Raw genomic sequence first — 15,672 nt, 5'->3', positions numbered from 1 at the left:
CTTCATAGCAACATTGCACACTCACATGGCAAATTAATTTTGGACTTTTATCACATAAATATATTTTGGATTTCAATTTTTGGACTTTAAAGGGTTTGTAAAGGAGCATTTTCTTTTAGCTTAATATCTTCCTTTACCTTAATGCAGTGCTGTTTTCATGTCCTCATTGTTCGTTTTTGCTCTCAAGTTGCTGTAATTCTTCTCTGATCTCCACACTTCCTGGTTGTCTGTTTCCTGATAACCCACAGTACTGGGAGCTTTCTCTCTGTGGTCACTAATCAAGGAGGTGTGATTACTGTGTGTCTAAAACCCCTCAGCACCAATCAGTTTCGTTTTCCAAACCATCACTGCCCTGTATTGGCTCTGTGGTTCTGTACAGCACAGGCAGGAAACAACATGCAAAAACGAAACTAGAAACTGCAGGTACATTATATGATTTTTATCTATTTTTAATCATTTTTAAAAGGAATCACTTAAAGCGGAGGTTCACCCTAAAACAATTATATACCATTCCATCCAGCATACTGCCGACATGTACAGTACATACCGTTTAATCGTTCCTTTTCCACGGGGAATAGGAGTTCCTATGAAGAGGCGTAGATGATTGACGTGCAGCTAAGGCGGGTCATGCGTTCCGAAAATAGCCGGACTGGGACTCGGCTCTATACGGCGCCTGCGCACAGACTAGGAGCTGACTGCGCAGGCGCCGTATATAGCCTAGTCCCAGTCCAGCTATTTTCGGAACGCGTGACGCGCCTTAGCCGCACGTCAATCATCTACACCTCTTCATAGGAACGCCTATTCTCTGCGGGAGTCTGAAAAGAAAAAGAACGATTAAACGGTATGTACAGCGCAAAAAAAACCCAGCATACTGTACATGTCGGCAGTATGCTGGATGGAATGGTATATAATTGTTTTAGGGTGAACCTCCGCTTTAACTATTATGTCTTTATACCCTGTAAACAGTCATTTCAGCAAAGATAAATGTTTCATTTACAACTCCTTTAATCACATTTCACTTACAGCTATATATATATATATATATATATATATATATATATATATATATATATATATATATATATTACATACATACATACATACATATATTATACATATATATATACACACACACACACACACACACACACAATTATATATATATATATATATATATATATATATATATATATATATATATATATATATATATATATATATATATATATATATATATTGTGGTAAAGTTTTTTGCAACAATTTTGTTACAGTTTCTTTATCTGTAATTTCTTGGTAATTATTTAGTATGACTTAGCTTTGGGTTGCGCATGTTTTAATTTTCTTTTTTCCCCCATTGTATTTAGGATACCCTGGAAATTAAAATGTTGATACATGCCTGGAGAGACATGCCTGGAGAGACACTGTAATGGTTAGTCCAAAAATAGGATTTTTGTACTCACCGTAAAATCCATTTCTCTGAGTTCATGGACGGGCACAGCAGCCTTTGACCTTAGGGTTATATCCGCTTCCTTCCAGGGGAGTTAGGCAGAAATACAGCACTTTTCTTCAGTGCAGCTCCTCCCAGGGGGCGTGGTTCCCTGGGTATAACCCACACCCTGCTCTAGCAGCCTCAGTTCCCAACAAGCAGTACAAACAAAGGAGGTGTGGGTGCTGTGTCCGTCCATGAACTCAGAGATAGGATTTTTCTACTCACCGTAAAATTCATATTTTCTCTTCCGTTCATGGACAGACACAGCAGCCTTTGACCCCAAGCAGTGTCAAAAAATTTCGAGGGGTGGGAAAATATTTTTACACTGCCCCTTCAGGGCATAGGCCTGAAGCACAACCTGTCGGATCCACCTAGAAATGGTGGCCGACAAGACTGCCAGGCCCTTTCTAGGACCAGTAACCGACACGAACAGTGAGTCCGACTTCCGGAACGGATCCGTCGCCGATAAGTACACTCGAAGGGCCTGAACCACATCCAGGGAATGTAAAGTGGCCTCCTTCTGGTTCTTCAGCTGAGGACATAAGGATGGAAGAACAATGTCCTCATTAATGTGAAAAGCCGAAACGACCTTTGGGAGAAAAGAAGACTGCGGATGCAGCACCACCTTATCCTTATGGATGACCAAGTAGGGGGCCTTGCAAGACAAGGCCGCCAGTTCAGACACCCGTCTGATCGAGGTAATTGCTACCAGAAAAACCACCTTCTGTGACAGAGTCAACAAGGGGATCTTCCGAATGTCCTCAAAGGGAACTTGTTGAAGCACCGAGAGGACCAAATTCAAGTCCCATGGGGGCAGTGAAGGGCGCGCCGGAGGGGCCACATGCCGGACCCCCTGCACAAACGTGCGTATCAAGGAGTGCGCTGCCAAGGGTCGCTGAAAGTAAACAGCCAGAGCAGAAATTTGACTCTTGACCGTACTTAAGGCGAGAGCCTGTTCCACTCCCCGCTGTAGAAACAGCAGAATCCGGGACACCATGTATGTACGGGGGTGCCACTTCATCTCCTCACACAGAGATGTAGGCCTTCCACGTACGATGGTAAATTCTCCTAGAAGTAGACTTCCACGCACACAGCATGGTAGAAACCACTGAGCCCGATAGGCCCCGGTCCTTCAACACCTGGCTTTTACCAGCCACGCTGTTAAAGCCAGCGACTGTAAAGCAGGATGGAAGATCGGACCCTGCAACAGAAGATCTTCTCTCAGGGGTAGACGCCAGGGGACGTCTGCCACCAGACGCACCAGGTCCGCGTACCAGGAGCGGCGCGGCGATCAGGATTGTTGTAATCCCTTCGGCTTCCACCCTGCGCAGCAGGCGAGGAAAAAGCTTCAGAGGAGGGAAGGCGTAGATTAGGCGATAGTGACCCCAAGGTGCTACCAACGCGTCTGACGCGTCCGCCCACGGGTCCCTTGACCTGGCCACGAACTGTGGCCCTTTCCGATTGAGACGGGACGCTAGGAGGTCCACGTCCGGAGTGCTCCACTTTCGGCACAGACTCAGAAATACCACCGGGTGTAGAGACCACACCGTCGCTGCAGCTGAGCTCCTTGTGCCTCCCTGATGATTGACGTACGACACGGCCGTGGCGTTGTCAGACTGGATCCTGACCGGTTGGCCCTGCAGATCCAGGGACCACCTGGCAAGGCACAGCTTGATTGCTCGGAGCTCCAGAATATTGATCGGTAGGCGGGACTCCTCCTGAGTCCAACGCCCCTGGGCTGACTGGGTGCCCCAAACACCCCCCCCAACCGGAGAGGCTGGCATCCGTTGTGACCACTGTCCAGCGGCATGGTAGAAAAGACTTCCCGGTCCGAAGCACCGGAGACGTCAGCCACCAAACCAGGGAAGACTTGACCAGATGGCTCAACTGAATCTGGTAATCCAGAGAAGACGGGAGCTTGTCCCAACGTGACAGAATTTCCTTCTGTAGCTCCCTGGGACCACCTTGAAAGAGGCCAACATCAGACCCAGAACTCTCATGCAGAATCGAAGAGACGACCACTTTTGGGTCGACAACTGCTTTACTGCAGATTGCAGGGTCTTCAGTTTCTCCATCGGGAGAAAAACTCACCTCCGCGTAATGCAGGACTAGTCCCAGGTATTCCAGTCTCTGGGACGGAACTAACACTGACTTCTGGACATTCAGAAGCCAGCCGAACTCTTGGAGAGCCTGACACGTGATAGACACATCCTCTTCTAATACTGAGCCTGAGGAAGCTCGCAGGAGAAGGTCGTCCAGATATCCCACGAAAGCGATCCCTCGCTGCCTCAGCAGGGCTAGCATCGGGGCGAGCACCTCAGTGAAAACCCGGGGGGTGCCGAACGGGAGGGCCACAAATCGAAAGTGGTCCTCCCCGATCGCAAAGCACAGAAATCTGATGCTTTATGCATATGGGAACATGTAGGTACGTGTCCATGATATCCAAGGACGCCAGAAAGTCCCCCTGATGGAGTGCCGCTATCATCGAGCGAATCGACTCCATCCTGAATTTTTGCACTTTGACAAAACAATTGAGGGCCTTGAGGTCCAGGATTGGACGGACCCCCTCCTTCTAGGGGACCACGAACAGATTGGAGTAAAACCCCTGAAACTGTTCCTGCGAGGGAACTGGCACAATCACTCCCCTGCCCAGTAGATCCTGGAAAGCCCCCACCAGAGCCTGCCGGCGATCTGGAGGTTGGAAGGAAAGAATCTGTTTGGCGGACAAGAGAGAAACTCTATCTTGTACCCCGAGGAAACTACTTTGCAAACCCAATGGTCGGAAAGAAGAGACTTCCACCGAGCCACAAATTTGCGAAGCCGGCCCCCCACCCGAGACCCGGGCGGAGGCAGACCTTAATGCGGAAGCAGGCTTGTTGGGCTTGCGGTACCAGGTGCGCTTCTGCCCCGCAGCGGGGGCCTTAGCACCTTGCACACGAAAAAAACGATTGGGAGCAGTAAAGGAGGGCCCTTGCTTACGGCGAGGCTCCTTGCCCTTCCCAGACTGTGGGAGCAACGTGCTCTCACCACCTGTGGCATCCTTAATGATGTCATCCAGGGATGCCCCAAAAATCCGCTCACCCTTAAAGGGCAAATCCACCAAGGCCTTTTTTGAGGACTGGTCCGCAGACCAGCATTTTAGCCACACAAGGCGGCGCAATACCACCGCATAGGCGGAAGCCCTGGAAAGCAAGGGGAGCGTATCCAGGACCGACTCACAGACGAACTTCAGACCCTGAACCAATTGTTCAGCCAGGTCCTTACAGGTCTCGAAAGTATCCTGTTCCTCCAGCTCCTGCAGCAGAAGCTTCGCCCTTTCGGTCAGAGTCTGTGACACCAGAGTCCCGGACAAAACTGGCCTCACAGCCGAACCCACTACAGTGAAGAGGGAGCGGGCCACAGCCTCCACTCTACTATGAGCAGGGTCCTTAAATGCAGGAGCCCCTTCCACAGGCAACATGGTGGCCTAGCTCAATCTGGACACGGGAGGGTCCACAGACGGAGGAGAGACCCACTTTTTCAAAAAGTCCTCCTCAAAGGGATAACGGGTTGCAAAGTTTTTTGGAACGGCAAAAACTTTTTGCGGCGTATCCCATTCCTTGTACAACAATTTGTCCAAATAAGGAACGCAAGGAAACACTTTCACGGTGCGTGGCGGTTCGCGGAACCCAAAAGGGACTGGCACATCAGCCATTGCGCAGTTTAAAATACCCATAGTGACACAGCACCCAGCGCAGCACACAGTACACACAGCGCAGCACACACAAACATGTATGTAAAACACACACAGCCCCGCTATACACACCGGTCGAACCCTCAGTCGACCTCCCAGGGGAAAATTCCAGCCATACCACCTTACCTGAGCAAGGGGCCACTACTTACCCGTCCTGCGATCACCGGCTGGAGGTATCCCAGACAGAACCAACGTCCACTAACGGCATGGCTGTCGGCCAGACACACTGTGACAAAGCCATAGAGACCGGTCATGTGTGCCCTGGAACATGAAGTTCCCCGGCCGCCCCTGGAGCAATGGGGCCTGTCGTGGACGACCCAAAGCTGAGCTGAGGGCTGGCACACGCTCGATGGCCGAACATGGGGGGACTACAAGAGTCAAGACCCAGCCCATCACCCAGTCGGCAGTTAATAGAAGAATCACAGGATCCAAAAATGCACGAACAAAAACAATAAAAAGCGGAAAAAAAAAAAAAAGTACAGGACTCTAGAGGGCCTGTCCTCTCCTGACGTTAGGCAGAGAAAAACTGAGATTGCTAGAGCAGGGTGTGGGTTATACCCGGGGAACCACGCCCCCTGGGAGGAGCTGCACTGAAGAAAAGTTGTTAACACTTTAAATGCTGTATTTCTGCCTAACTAACTCTCCTGGAAGGAAGCGGATATAACCCTAAGGTCAAAGGCTGCTGTGTCCGTCCATGAACGGAAGAGAAAACCTGCTTTGAGGAAAATCTATCATGAAAATAATAAATACCGCTCTCTTAAACTGATAAACAATAGTAGAGGGCTCAAAATCACTTACATTTCCACTGTATTTTTAACTTGCTTAGCTGCTGTTCCACTTTAAATATAACTGCTTTAAATGTCTGTGAGCCAGTCCAAATAGGAACAATATTAAACGGGTAAATAAATCCACCCCACTGTTCAAATAAATGGTGTCCTGGCTTACAACTATCCGGATATAAACATAATTGCAAAACTAGAAAAGGTAAGCACATAATTTACAGAAGCGCAAAAACATTTACACCATGTCAAGACTTCAGTAACAAAAAAAGCAACACAATAATAATAATAATAATAATAATAATAATAATAATAATAATATTATACAGGATTTATATAGGGCTAACAGTTTGTGCAGTACTTTACAAGGTAAGGACAGACAGTACAATTACAATAAAATTTAATACGGAAAGAATCAGAGGGCCCTGCTCGTTGGAGCTTACAATACAATCTAATAGAAATGTCAGGTTTTTGAATGTATGTAGGCACAGGAAGTACTTATATACTTACACATTTGCAAAAAGTAATGATGTGTTCTAGGAGTTCACATGGATACCTACAACAAGGATTTACCAGGTAATCTACATTTTCAATCACGTAAAAACGTACACCCCATGGAAACCTGTTGAACTTATTTGAACAGGCAAACATTAAAGAGGAAGTAAAGCTTTTTTTTTTTTGGTTTTGTTTTTTTCCTGACCTGCAAAAGTAAAGGCGTAATGTGCTGGTATGCATTGCATACTAGCACATTATGTGACACTTACCTGCAAACAAAGCCTTCGGTGTCACAGCTGGAGGCCACATCCATCTTTGTCCAACTTCCTTCTGGGTCCACGGACTCCGGCTGTGTGACTGGCCGTAGCCGCGTGACATCACTTGTGCATGGGAGCCGCCGGTCGTGGCACAGGGCTCTGAAGAAATGGTGGCTGTTCCTTCAGAGCGCATGTGCTGATGATGTCATCGATTGCATATACAGTAAATATCTCCTAAACGGCGCACAATTAGGAAATGTTTACAGTACATAAAGGGAAGTCTTATTTTAGGCTTACCTACAGGTACAAACAATACATTAAAGTTTACTTCCTCTTTAAGATCTTCATTCAAACAGTGCCTACAAGTAAAGGTGACTTTTACTGGTAATCATACATACCTGCAGTTCTCACTTTGAAATGCTTCAACTAGAGTAACAGTGCCATACATGGATCGAAATTTAGCCTGTTAAGCAGGGACCAGCCAAATTTCAAACCATGAATGCATATACTGGTTGTACAGAAGTCGATCTACCAATTGACTTTTGTATAACCAGCCTGTCGGGATCAGGTCGGCTGGCAATAGCTAGCAACACTGATCACTGTGTTCTGGTGGCTGGGAAGGGTCCAACCAATGACGCTATGCAGCCAACATTGTCCTGACAATCAATGACGCTATGCAGCCTACAGTGTCCTAACAACCAATGACGCTATGCAGCCGACAGTGTCCTAACAACCAATGATGCTATGCAGCCTACAGTGTCCTAACAACCAATGACGCTATGCAGCCGACAGTGTCCTAACAACCAATGACGCTATGCAGCCGACAGTGTCCTAACAACCAATGACGCTAAGCAGCCGACAGTGTCCTAACAACCAATGACGCTATGCAGCTAACAGTGTCCCAACAACCAATGACACTATGCAGCCGACAGTGTCCTAACAACCAATGACACTAAGCAGCCGACAGTGTCCTAACAACCAATGACGCTATGCAGCCGACAGTGTCCTAACAACCAATGATGCTATGCAGCCTACAGTGTCCTAACAACCAATGACGCTATGCAGCCGACAGTGTCCTAACAACCAATGACGCTAAGCAGCCGACAGTGTCCTAACAACCAATGACGCTATGCAGCTAACAGTGTCCCAACAACCAATGACGCTATGCAGCCGACAGTGTCCTAACAACCAATGACGCTAAGCAGCCGACAGTGTCCTAACAACCAATGATGCTATGCAGCCCACAGTGTCCTAACAACCAATGATGCTATGCAGCCCACAGTGTCCTAACAACCAATGATGCTATGCAGCCGACAGTGTCCTAACAACCAATGATGCCTTGCAGCTGACAGTGTACTAGAAAGGTTCTTACTGCTCTCACTTAAAAACCTATTGATATGGCTGTGACAGATTTTTAAAGAATTACTGCCAGTTTGCTGATTATGAAAATTATGGCAATCAAAGTGGAACATTAAAGTGGAATTTAAAAAAAAAAAAAAAAAAAAAAAAAAAAATGTGAGTGTGACGGTATTGGTATGATATCCCCGTCAACGTTCCCTTCTTCCCATAACGAAAATCACCCCAATATTCCACGAGAAGGAATATCCCTGGAGTCGCCCAGAAAGCCACACATGCCAAGCTTACTGCTGGAACAACACAGACTTTAATGTTTTTTCTTCTCAGCTTTTTATACAGTCCAAGACATTGAAGCAACAATGAAATCTCCACCCCCCCTAATCACACACTAAGGCTAATTACTAAAACATTCCAGACAGGTCGGCACCGACCGACAATTATCATGTCTAATCACTGCACATTCCTTAAACAACAAACCACCTTCACACACTGAGTTTCCTAAGCAGACGTTTCGTCTGTATCCAGTTTGACACCTATTAACACCTCTGAGAATCACTAGGTTGTAGACAGGGTTATCACACAATTAAAGGCCTTTCAAAAGCTAGCCTTATTTAACATATGAACAGTGTTCACAGAGAGAGATAAATCACACATGAAACACCTGTTACCTGTAACCCACAGCATTAAGTTAGCAGGGAGAGCATTAGACTGAAGCATATAGGTAATTGCATCACAGTGAGCAGACATGGTTTTGTAATGTAGAAGAGGAACACTATGTATTTTGTGCAATAAAGTTTCTGTCCATACGTTACATAAAGCTGCGCAGGTCCCACTCAGAGATGAGTGAATGCCCTTGTATGTACAAGAGTGATGTCATCTCAGTCTGGCCAATCAAAGCGGCCAAAGATTACAACTTGGAAGAAAAGCAGTCAACAAACTTAATGGCCAGTGAAGAGTCTCGAAGGACAATTCAGTGCTGGAGTGAAGGTGAGTACAGTTACTACACATGTGCCCCTAGAGGCCAAAAGAAGAAGCAACGTAAGGTTACGTCTCTTCGCCCAGCCGTGCCATTCTGCCGCAGTAAAACTGCCGCGGCTGGTCGGCAACCAGTTAAATAAAATAAAAAACGTTATTTTTTTTTTAAATCATTGATTTTTATCTACCCTGGTTATGAGTAATTTTGTAACAAAAAAAATTATGATTTTTTTGCATGTAGGTGAGCCCAGCCTAATGCTGCGTACACACGGTCAGAACTTCCGACAACAAATGTTCGATGTGAGCTTTTGATCGGATATTCCGACCGTGTGTAGGCTCCATCGGACATTTGCTGTCGGAATTTCCGACAACAAATGTTTGAGAGCTGGTTCGCAATTTTTCCGGCAACAAAAGTTCTTGTCTGAAATTCCGATCGTCTGTATGCAATTCCAACGCACAAAAATCCTACGCATGCTCGGAATCAATTTGACGCATGCTCGGAGTCATTGAACTTCATTTTTCTCGGCTCGTCGTAGTGTTGTACATGACCGTGTTCTTGACGTTCGGAATTTCAGACAACATTTGTGTGACCATGTGTATGCAAGACAAGTTTGAGCGAACAATCCGTTGGAAAAAAATCCACTGTTTTGTTGTCGGAATGTCCGATCGTGTGTATGCGGCATTAGTGTGTGTATATGAGTAGGAGCCAGGATCTGGGGTCCCATGTGGTTCTCCCAGACCACTATATAAAGACCAGCTACATCTTCCAAATTCAGCGCTGAAGAAGAGGGATCCTCCATCGAGATGCGTCAGCTCTTTTTTTGACAGATATCTCACTTTTAGGACTTGTTCCACAGACTATGCTGGTCGGAATATCTATTGCAATTTGTTATGCCTGATTCATAGCTATGTTTGGGAGTACACACCTACACACATTTTTGTATAATAAATGGTCGCAAAGGTAATGCACTAGGCTGGTGCACCCTCTGTTACTTTACTTTTAGACCGCTTTCACACTGAGGCGGTTTTCAGGCGTTTTAGCGCTAGAAATAGCCTCTAAACAGCGCCTGAAAACCGCTTCCCATTCATTTCAGTTTGTCTTTTCAAACCGGGGCGGTGTGCTTACGGGACATTAGGAAAAGTCCTGCAAGCAGCATCTATGGGGCAGTTTGGGAGCGCTCCAAAAATGCCCTGCCCATTGAAACAAATGGCCAGTGCTTCCAAAGCGCCTGAAAGTGCTGCAACACAGGTATTTTTAACCCCTTCTTTGGGGTTAAAAGCGCCCCTCTAACGGCCGAAAAGCGCTGCTTAAACAGCGTCAAAGCGCCGCTACAACGAGCCGTGCTGACGTGGCTCAGTGTGAAAGGGGGGTCTTACAGTTGTCTATTCAGGTTTCCCTGGCCTGCTACGGGTGGAGAAGTGCAGAAGTTGATTTTGTTTTTTAGGGGGATTTTTTCCGCACATAATCCTCTCAAGCGCAGGAGGTTAGGTTTCCGAATATGGCAATGCCCGCACACATAATCCTCTCAAGCGCAGGAGGTTTGGTTTCCGAATATGGCAATGCCCGCGCACATAGTCCTCTCAAGCGCAGGAGGTTTGGTTTCCGAATATGGCAATGCCCGCACACATAATCCTCTCAAGCGCAGGAGGTTAGGTTTCCGAATATGGCAATGCCCGCACACATAATCCTCTCAAGCGCAGGAGGTTTGGTTTCCGAATATGGCAATGCCCGCGCACATAGTCCTCTCAAGCGCAGGAGGTTTGGTTTCCGAATATGGCAATGCCCGCACACATAATCCTCTCAAGCGCAGGAGGTTTGGTTTCCGAATATGGCAATGCCCGCGCACATAGTCCTCTCAAGCGCAGGTTTGGTTTCTGAATATGGCAATGCCCGCACACATAATCCTCTCAAGCGCAGGAGGTTTGGTTTCCGAATATGGCAATGCCCGCACACATAATCCTCTCAAGCGCAGGAGGTTTGGTTTCCGAATATGGCAATGCCCGCGCACATGATCCTCTCAAGCGCAGGAGGTTTGGTTTCCGAATTTGGCAATGCCCGCGCACATAATCCTCTCAAGCGCAGGAGGTTTGGTTTCCAAATATGGCAATGCCCACGCACATAATCCTCTCAAGCGCAGGAGGTTTGGTTTCCGAACATGGCAAATGCCCGCGCACATAATCCTCTCAAGTGTAGGAGGTTTGGTTTCCGAACATGGCAATGCCCGCACACATAATCCTCTCAAGCGCAGGAGGTTTGGTTTCCGAACATGGCAATGCCCACGCACATAGTCCTCTCAAGCGCAGGAGGTTTGGTTTCAGAATATGGCAATGCCCGTATTTGGAGAAGGACTTCTCCCTGGGTGGGCAGAGCCTGATGGAGAACTAAGAGACTAGTTCCCCATCAGGTCCACTTTACTTTTGATTGATAGCACAGATCCAAAGACTGCTATTGGACTGAATGGTACTATGGATGCACCCACTGCCATGTGCGGTCAATCAAAAGTAACTAGTCTCTCAGTTCCCCACCAGGCTCCGCCCAGTACCAGGTACATGAATAGGGCCCCGTGACTAGCACCCCTGCAGGATGAATTCCCCTGAAAGTATGTTCCCCGTGCCTGTGTGCACAGCTCTATTGAATGAGGAGAAGTTGCATTCTAAAGTATAGCATATGTCACAGATAGCAGAGTGTCTTGTCTCTCTCAGCCACTAGCACAGCACAGGTGTATGAGGAAGCCGTCCAGGATAACGAGGGAAGGGGGAAGTTTCCAGGCTCCACACCCCTCTTTGTGAGGCCTGCACCAACCATCATCCCCGGAGTGTGTTAGCGGCGCCTTCCCGCCCGTAGTACAGACTGAGCGCTATGTGTACATTGGAGGAGAAGCCGGACACTGGGTGACCCCACACTTCCTGTCCTTCTCCAGTGTACACAATGTGGATGTCTCACCTTCTGTGCCCGACACAGCTAAACTCTCCTCCACCGGACTCCGCCATGTTCCTGGGGCCGGCTCAGGTTAGAAGGCTTTAAAGAGACAGCCACATGACGAGCTCCACACACACCGCATATGAATGTGGGCCTCCTCATACTATCACATTCATCCTCTGATAGAGGTGGCTAGACTCTGCTCTCATGTCTTACACATCACCTATGCTCGACAAAATCATACAGGACTATTTATTATTATTTTATTAACTTCTCCTTCCCAATGCAATACGATTCTGGAAATCGCACTGTGTTTTGCATTCTGTTTCGGGGCATGGTTAACACTTTCACACCTAACCTATTCTGACACTTGTTGCTTACAAGTTAAAATCTGTATTTTTTGCTAGAACGCCAAACTTTTTTATTTATATATATATATATATATATATATATATACACACACACATTTAGCAGAGACCCTAGAGAATAAAATGGCGATCGTTGCAATATTTTATGTCATACGGTATTTGTAAAAGTTGATGTCTCTTAGATTGTAAACTCTAAGGAGCAGGGTTCCTCTGATTCCTACTGTATTAACCACTTGACCACTGGGCACGTAAACCCACTTAACCACTTAAAGACCACAGGTGTTTTTCAGATTTGGTGTTTGCAAGACTAAAACATTTTTTTCTGCTAGAAAATTACTTAAAACCCCCAAACATTATATTTTTTTTTTTTTCTAACACCCTAGAGAATAAAATGGCGGTCATTGCAATACTTTTTGTCACACCGTATTTGCGCAGCAGTCTTACAAGCGCACTTTTTTTGGAAAAAATTCACTTTTTTGAATTAAAAAATAACACAACAATAAATTTGGCCCAATTTTTTTATATATTGTGAAAGATAATGTTACGCCGAGTAAAATGATACCCAACATGTCACGCTTTAAAATTGCGCCCGCTCGTGGCATGGCGTCAAACTTTTACCCTTAAAAATCTAGATAGGCGACGTTTAAAAAATTCTATAAGTTGCATTTTTTGAGCTACAGAGTAGCTCTAGGGCTATAATTATTGCTCTCGCTCTAACGATCGCGGCGATACCTCACTTGTATGATTTGAACACCGTTTTCATATGCGGGCGCTACTTGCGTATGCGTTCGCTTCTGCGCGCGAGCTCGTCAGGACGGGGCGCTTTAAAAAAATTTTTTTTTTGTTTTCTCATTTAATTTTATTGATTTTATTATTTTTTACACTAAAATATAAAAAAAAAAAAAAATGATCACTTTTATTCCTATTACAAGGAATGTAAACATCCCTTGTAATAGAAAAAAGCATGACAGGTCCTCTTAAATATGAGATCTGGGGTCAAAAAGACCTCAGATCTCATATTTAGGCTTAAATGCAAAAAAAAAAAAAAAAAAGGAAAATTTGTCATTTAAAAAAATGACAGAAAAAAAATTGTCTCTTTAAGAGGCTGGGCGGGACTGACGTTTTGACGTCACTTCCGCCCAGCAGAGCTATGAGGACGGGTGGGGGCCATCTTGCCCTCACTCAAGTCCTCACACACAAGGCGGCAGCATCGGATCTCCTCCGCCGCTACCGACGGCTCCGGTAAGCGGCGGAGGGCGCGGAAAAGCGGCGGGAGGGGGGGGGGCCCCTCTCCCGCCACCGATAACGGCGATCTCGCGGCGAATCCGCCGCGGAGACCGCCGTTATCGTTTACCGGACTGCCCACTGAAAACATGGATATCTCAGTTGTGGCAGCAGCTGCTGCCGTTACTGAGATATCCATGTTTAAAAAGAGGACGTATATATACAGTGGGTGGTCCTTAAGTGGTTAATAACCAGACCAATTTTCAGCTTTCGGTGCTCTCACAATTTGAATGACAATTACTTAGTCATACAACATTGTACCCAAATGAAATTTTCGTCCTTTTTTTCACACAAATAGAGCTTTCTTTTGGTGGTATTTAATCACTGTTGGGTTTTTTATTTTTTGCGCTATAAGAGAAAAAAGACAAAAAATTCTGTAAAAAAAATGAAATTTTCTTTGTTTCTGTTATAAAATTTAGCACATTTAGTATTTTTTCTTCATTCTTTTGCATAAATGTGAAAGATGAAGTTACGCCGAGTAAATAGATACCCAACATGTCACCCTTCAAAATTGCACACGCTCGTGGAATGGCGCCAAACTTTGCTACATAAAAATCCCCATAGGCGACGTTGCAGAGTATTGTGGGGTATTGCAGAGTATGGGGGTATTGCACAGTATGGGGGGTATTGCAGAGTATTTATGTTATTGCAGAGTATTGCACAGGGAGGGATGGATGGCTGGATCTGTGACTGCATTTGTCACAGATCCAGCCCACAGCAGCTGCTGCTGCTTCCGCTCTCCCCCCTCTCCTCTCTCACACTGTACCGTTCGGTACAGAGGGGGAGGGAGGAACCGGCGTCTTCACATGACGCCGGTTTGTTTACAAGTGGTCGCTCCGTCATTGGACGGAGCGATCACGTGGTAAACCGCCGCTATCAGCGGCGATTTACCGTGCTCCGTGATCCGCCGGGTCCTCCGGACATTCCCAAGTGTGCGCCCCAGAGGGCGCGCGGGAGCGCGATTCTGGGAGGACGTCCATGGACATCCTCCCAGAGTTAAGCAACCGCCTTGTAGACGTATTTCGTCTATAGGGCGGTTGTTAACTGGTTAAAGTGTATTGTATTTGTACTGTCTAACCTCAAGTGCTGCGTAAACTGTTGGCGCTATATAAATCCTGTATTAGGGTCCCGATACCACTTTTTTTAAGACCGAGTACAAGTACCGATACCGATACTTTTATTTAATCTTATGTGACAGTGGCACATGTGTCAGTAGTTTTTTTTTTTTTTTTTACTATATTTATTTATTTACAATGCTTTATTTTTTTACGGGGGGTTGGGAATGGACAGTGTCAGTGTGTTTTTATTTTACATTTTATTTTTTACAATTTTTTTTTTATTATTTATTGCAATTATTATTATTACATTTTTTTAATAGCCCCTGTTGGGGGGCTATGGTGAGATTTCAGGGGTCTTAACAGACCTCTGACATATCCCCTTTGAGACAGAGAAAGGGACTAGGGACACAGATTCTCCACGGTTCTCAGTGCAGAGACGGTGGGGGACAGATGGAGCATCGGTCTGATGCTCCATCAACCAATGCAAGTATGAATCTCAAAAATAAAATAAAACCCAAACTTAAAGTGTTTGTAAAGCCACTGTGACAACTTGAACCTACAGGTAAGCCTAGATTAAAAGGGGTTGTAAAGGAAAAAAATATGTTTCCCTAAATAGCTTCCTTTACCTTAGTGCAGTCCTCCTTTACTTATCCTTCGATTTTGCTTTTAAATGTCCTTATTTCTTCTGAGAAATCCTCACTTCCTGTTCTTCTGTCTGTATCTCCACACAGTAATACAAGGCTTTCTTCCTGGTGTGGAGAAAGCCTCTTGAGGGGGGAGGGGGCGAGCAGGACACTCTACTTTGCAGATAGAGAAAGGAGCTGTGTGTTAGTGGGCGTCCTGACACTCCTGCTCGCCCCCTCCTGCTCGCCCCCTCAAGAGGCATTCTCCACACCAGGGAGAAAGTCTCGCATTACGGTGTGGAGTTACAGACAGAAAAACAGGAAGTGAGGATTTC

General features: G+C 46.0%; 1 protein-coding gene across 2 annotated transcripts in view; it reads right to left on the bottom strand.

The window, feature by feature from the left end:
* Positions 1-12,165, bottom strand: part of KLHL26 (kelch like family member 26) — a 48,669-nt gene extending 36,504 nt beyond the window's left edge. For both annotated transcript variants that reach the window (XM_040322938.1, XM_040322945.1), the window contains exon 1: positions 12,029-12,165. In XM_040322938.1, the coding sequence (XP_040178872.1) occupies positions 12,029-12,075 (47 nt within the window). In that variant the 5' untranslated portion in view covers positions 12,076-12,165. The remainder of the gene's footprint in view (positions 1-12,028) is intronic.
* Between the last annotated feature and the right edge of the window lie 3,507 nt (positions 12,166-15,672).

The sequence above is a fragment of the Rana temporaria genome, chromosome 1 (genome assembly GCF_905171775.1).
Source record: "Rana temporaria chromosome 1, aRanTem1.1, whole genome shotgun sequence".
Lineage (NCBI taxonomy): Eukaryota > Metazoa > Chordata > Amphibia > Anura > Ranidae > Rana > Rana temporaria.
Note: the sequence above shows the minus strand (reverse complement) of the source record. Positions and strands in the feature narration are given on the sequence as shown.